The sequence below is a fragment of the Apteryx mantelli genome, chromosome 3 (assembly GCF_036417845.1).
Source record: "Apteryx mantelli isolate bAptMan1 chromosome 3, bAptMan1.hap1, whole genome shotgun sequence".
NCBI classification, from domain to species: domain Eukaryota; kingdom Metazoa; phylum Chordata; class Aves; order Apterygiformes; family Apterygidae; genus Apteryx; species Apteryx mantelli.
The window spans coordinates 71750601-71756600 of NC_089980.1; the positions used below are offsets into that span (position 1 = coordinate 71750601).

The 6000-nt window shown below is 43.0% G+C and overlaps 1 protein-coding gene across 6 annotated transcripts in view; it reads left to right on the forward strand.

Annotated features, from left to right (window-relative positions):
• HIVEP2 (HIVEP zinc finger 2) overlaps positions 1 to 2601 on the forward strand; it is a 149368-nt gene extending 146767 nt beyond the window's left edge. For all 6 annotated transcript variants that reach the window (XM_067293630.1, XM_067293633.1, XM_067293631.1 and 3 more), the window contains one exon: positions 957 to 2601. In XM_067293630.1, the coding sequence (XP_067149731.1) occupies positions 957 to 1775 (819 nt within the window). In that variant the 3' untranslated portion in view covers positions 1776 to 2601. The remainder of the gene's footprint in view (positions 1 to 956) is intronic.
• Positions 2602 to 6000: the final 3399 nt, after the last annotated feature.

Genomic DNA, 6000 nt, shown 5'->3' on the forward strand with positions numbered 1-6000 from the left:
ATACAGAGCAGAGATGGAGCTTTTCATTCTTCCAAGGCAGGAACTAATGGGAAGACACTGAGAAAGTCGATATTGTGAGATTGTTTCATATTAGCCGTTATAAAATCTCTCATTTTTCTCAATCCCTTTATGAGTGAGTGTGTGTCCGTAGTACAGAATCATCACTGTCACTCACAGTTAATCCCTGGGTTTTTGTTAATATTTGTTGTTTACACTATGGATAGGCCAGAGTGGTGCTCTGTAGTGGTGCTCCATTGTTTTAATGACTATAAAAATCAGAACCTTCTTTGCATAGAGGCATTTGAACTTGCATGGAAATGTTAGTCCCCTTTTGTCAAGGAGGTGGATGGGTAAAGCTCATGGTGGGGGACAGGGGGAGGAAGTGCCTTCTCTGGGGCTTCAGAGTGGGATCTTTCAACAGGCAAAAATACTTACAGATTTTTCTCATACTGCCAACCACTGGTGGCAAAAAAGGAGCATTAAGATGTATATTTCTTGGCAACAAAGACTTGATGCCCCGTGCAGACTGCCAATACCAGCACAGTTTGCCCAGTTTGCCAAAATAGAGGGTAAGACAGATGTCCTGGCCAGATTTCTCCTGGGGAATGAAACTTTATCTACCAAAAATTCTCCCTGCCATTTCAGTTGAAATATAATACTCTTCACTTCCTGACCTAAATTGTTGCATTGTATTGCTGAACACTCTTAAATAGCTGCTGCATTTCACCTCAGAGGCATGAGCCCTGCAGGGCTGAGCTAAGCAAAACCTCCTATGTTGTTTGGAGAAGCAATTAGTGGAGTTTTCCAAATGCTTTGGGATCTGTCTGGTTGAAAGGTGCTGTATGAATAGAAGTTTGTTTTACACATGTAGCTTGAAAGCAGATAGGTGGTTTGGACGCTTCACAAGAATTTTACTAGTAGCACTGATGACATTTCTTTTGTTTTTCTGGTTACAGAGAAGGGGGTTGTCTCAGGGGCCTTACTTCAACGTGTATGGAGAAAAAGGAACTATGGACCATCATGGGTCTAGCCTGTTCCCTGAAGGTGCGAATGACTACGTCTTCAGTCATCTTCCACTGCACTCCCAGCAGCAAATCCGAGCACCCATCCCCATGATGCCTATCGGAGGTATCCAAATGGTCCATTCAGTACCTGTGGCCCTTTCAGGTTTACATCCTCCATCCACTTTGGCCCTGCAGAGGGAGGGCTCTGAGGAGAAGCAAAGAGGAACTGCAGAAACCCTGACAAAAGAATCGTATAGTATTTCTAAGCACCACGAGAAACGTACCTCTCTGCACAGCTTGCACCCTGCTGTTCCATCCAGCGTCTCCTCCTCTCCGTTACTACTGCTGAAACAAAGCACTTCAGAGGACAGTGTAATAGCCACAGAGAGGGAGCAGGAGGAGAACATACAGACTTGTACAAAAGCCATAGCCTCTCTGCGAATCGCCACAGAAGAAGCCGTTCTGCATGGGGCGGAGCAGCCACAGAGGCCTTCTGAGCCTCACCAGAAACCCTTAGAAAGTGCACATTTTAGCATTAAACACTTTAGTGGATCTGAGCCAGGCCAGACCTGTGCCTCAGCCACCCATCCTGACTTGCACGGTGGTGAACAGGACAGTTTTGGTACATCACAGACTGCGTTAGCCCATTCCACCTTTTACAGCAAGAGCTTTGTGGATGTCAGACAGTTGGGCTTTCACAGCAGGAACGAATCCCCATCAAGCACACAGGAAAGAAATGATCCGTCATCTGAGAAGAGCAAGCCACATTGATCTGAGATGCATGGAGACTTTTATCCATACATTTACCCCACTTTTTTTTTCTAGAGATAGAAGAAGTATTCAACTTTACAGCATGCCTGTTCTAAGTTACAGTAGTTTGCTATTATATATACTTTTGTTATATCAAAAGAATTAGATAAAATAACAAGTCATCATGAGCCTGACCAAAACTAAATTTGAAATTCTTTTTGGGTCTGGTACTTTTAAATTGTACAGATGTTTGTGCCTTTTCTTTACTTTGCTTATATTCTTATAAGCGTTTTTTTAGCAGTAATTTGTACATATTTTAGAATTTGTGTATCTGCTTTGTAATAAATGTAATTTCTTTCCTTTTTTGGACACTTGGATCTAAATGATGTAAAGCAAAACAGCATCAATATATGTGAGGTTGCACTAAAACATATTTTTATATGATTAAAACTGAACAGCTTTTATGTACAGCTCTGATTCTGTAATACTAATATTTATTTACTTTGTTTCATAAATTGTAAATTTTTTTCTTAATGTTGTGGATTGCTTTTCTATGTGAAGCATGGGATTTACTGTTGCGTAATTAGAACAAAATGTATATTGTAAAACAAGATATTTAAACTAGAGTATCTTATCTTATTCTGCACTTATGCATTAGTTAAAAAAAAAGATAAAGGATGTATCAGTCAGTTCTTAACTCTTGTAATTTTTTTTTGTCTCTTGTTTGCTGGATTGACTATAACTTAAGTGCTGATTGTGATTTTAAACTGATAGTACCGTAAAGCATTAAAGTAAAACAATGTGCTATTGTGAGTTTTTTCAAAGCTTTATAAAACAGTTATAAATATATTAAAAGTATTTGGTCTTATGTGAACATGTTGATCTACATACTCCTTTAAAAACTATGGGAAAACATTCCACCCCGTGTAAATATGTGCAAGTGCATCACTGGTACCGTTCTGTGTAACTCATTTGGACACGAGAGGTTTGTGCTGCTGCGCAGGAGCTGAGCTAAGGTGTGCCACTGACTGCAGTGGAAGCAGGCAGGCCCCGGGCCAACCCGTACCGATGTCTTTAGAAACCAGGCGGTGAAGCTGTGTGGCCGCCCCGGGCTGGCTGAGCGGCTGGCCCCAGGGGCTGGACGCGCGGCACCGTGCAGCGCCCCGGAGCCACTGCCGCTGTAGCGCTTAGCGATCAGAGGTACCCGGGAGCGCGAGGAAGGTGTTGGAGGGAAAGAAAGATGTTTCCTTGCACTTCACCACCACCAGCCGGTCACTCCCCGCTGTGATGGCTGTGACAGCTTTCGGGGAGGCTGCCTGCCCCACGGGGTGAGGAGTGTGACCCTTGTGGCTGGGCGGCATCACAGCCGCGGCCGACCCCAAGGAGCAGGAGTAGCAGTCTTCCAGGACAGGGCATCCAGCCGTGTCAGGTTTGATCTGCGAGAGGACAGTCAGGAGGAGCCCGGGCTTGTATTCAAACGTGCGTGGTGGGTTACCACTGCCACCGCCAGCATGCGTGCGCCCATGTGTGCTCTCACACACACACTCACACATCCATGCACATACACACACACACACACACACACACACACACACACAGATGAAAGAAACCAACAATCTGGATTATATTTTGTGCTATTTAGTGGATTATAATTCTGTGAAACCAAGTTTGTATATTGACTTACGATACATTTAAGGAGTGTTCTTTAAAAAGAAATAAATATACAGTTACATGCATCAGGTGTCTAGTTTTCATGTGTTCTTTGAATTTTCCAAGTTTATTGGCATCCCAATATATTACTGGAACCTTTTATTCACAAGTGCTGCTTTAGTGCACAAGGAGGGACCTTACGAATGTGAGCAGCAGCTAAAAATGTGGATCATATTTTGGCCTCATCAGATATTATCAAAATGAACCAGTTTATTTCTCCAATAGTACTACGTACGGGCAGAACCACAGCCAGTATGTTGTCATAATTCTAGCACTGTGGCATATGACTAGCATAATACCATGGTGAACTGTGACCACTTATAACCATTAAAGATTAGTTTCTGATATCCATTGCAGTGTTCTTACCTTTATTCCAGATCATTATGGTAACCTTGCCAAGATAGGTGCATGCCAGAAAACTGGCTCATCTCAGACTGAAGAGAGGAGAAACAGTATATGTAGTTGGAGGCAAGTGGCTTGTTGGATCATGCATCCATAAAAAGGAGGAGTCAATTAGATATTTGAAATAAATAAGCCTTATCTGATAAAAACCTCTGACTTCTCCTCCTTAGTTGCATGGCTGTATTAAGAACACAGTGTTCTGCACAGTGGTCAGCTAATTGGGTAATCACAGATATTTTATTAAATGGAACCAGGTGAACCCCCAATGGTAAATGTTCTATTAACATTCCCTTTATAAGCAGCCCCCTTACTATGGGAGTTACCGCTGGCTTGTTTGCTTATTTTAATTAATTTGCAGCTGCAATTTACCATCCACCTTTTCAGCCCCGAGGCAATTTTTTTTATAATCAATCATTGAGCAAGCATCACTGAAATTACATGTGATATTTTTGGGTTACAGTGGAGCAACCCTAAAGAGGTTTCAGGTACTTATAATTTTAATTGTATTTTTTTAATGAGTTAATGTTTATACAGTGCTTTGAAAAAAACACACTCTCATACGAGTGCTAGGCATTGATTATGGCCACCTTTTCATGCTTTAAAAGAGGGTGTGGAGGAGGAAGGTAACCACTTCAGACAAAATTTTCACAAGCATGAGCAGTTTTCAGACCTGATATAATGGGAAAAGCTATCATCGGGAGCGGGTGCGGATGCTTATACGAGCACTCTGCCCACTCTCCGGGCTGGCCAGCTCCAAGCCATCCGTGGTAAGGAAGGGCTGCAGTTGCGTTTGTGCACTGCTGCACTGAGCTAACACACTTTGCCTAGGGCTTGCAGGCTTGGGCTCAGTGCTGCAGTAGCACAACTACGCAGCTCCCAGCAGGAGCTGTTTGTGTCCAAGAACGACTGGCTGTGCTGTTTTCATTGAAAGGCTTTCCAAGGGTGGTGGGATGGGAGTTCTTCAGAAGTACTTGGTACAGTGGTGCACAGAGGTCTGATGGGAATTTCAGGAGTGCTGTGACAATTTGACTCTTTGTTCCCCAAAGCCAAGCTCACAAGCGTGGTTGGTACTGCTGCAGGTGGCAGTGATCAGCTGCCTATTTCATACGCCATCCTCTTCTCAGCCCTAGCAGTCAATGAATTTGGTCACGTTCTAGCCTCTGAACAGAGCAGGGGGATGGAACCAGGAAGAGCAAATGCTGAGATTCCTTCTGTAAAAGTTCAGTGTTTTTAAAAGGAATGAAAATAAGAGATTTAACAGGGCGCTCTAGAAAACCTCAGAACCTAATGAGGATTTTCATATGCAATATCCTATAGACTTTCTAAGTCAGGAATATAATTATCATTATATTGTTCAAGGAGGTTATAATTTTTCAATGAAGATCCATATGTCTTTTCTGTAAAGCACAAGGGAAATACAGATGCTCTGGCAAGCTCTCTTTATTCCATCCTCACAGAATACTGTCACAAGAGCCACTTCAGGATTTATTTGCGTCAGCAAAACAGAGAGCATATTGGTCTCATATAACTGCCTGCACAACCCTGCTATGAAGCTTTGGATTCTGACTAAGGGTAGCAACTACACAGCACGTTAAATACCTTAATGTGGACTTTCCCTTTGTAGGACACGTTGCCAACAGTGAGTTTGAATTAGCACCAGTAAAGGACATAGAAGGCAGGACCAAGATGGAGTCAAGCTCCTTAAGTACAAAAATCTCAATCCCTGAATGCTGCAGTCAGCTCCTGTTTAACCCCAGGGGCACCTAAACTTACAAGGTGCCTCCTCGTTTAATGCTGTTCCCTTGAGTTCTGCTTTCGTGCATGCACTGAACTCATCTACTCAGAACTACTTCATGTTTGTTGCTCTCCCAAAAAAATCTGGGAGCCAGAAACTACATGTTTATTGGCCCAAACACTCTGAGTGCCTGTCCAGCTGAGTAGGTATTTGAAAATACCTAACATATCATGAAATAGGGCTCTGTGCTGAATTGCACTTACGGATAGTGCTGTCGCCAACTTATAGATTACCTCCTCCCTGGCTATTAAAAGAAAATCTGATTGAAACCTCTCCCTTGCTAGACCCACAGCTCCAACCTCCCGGGAGACTGTCCTACTCACCTCACTAGGAGCAGAG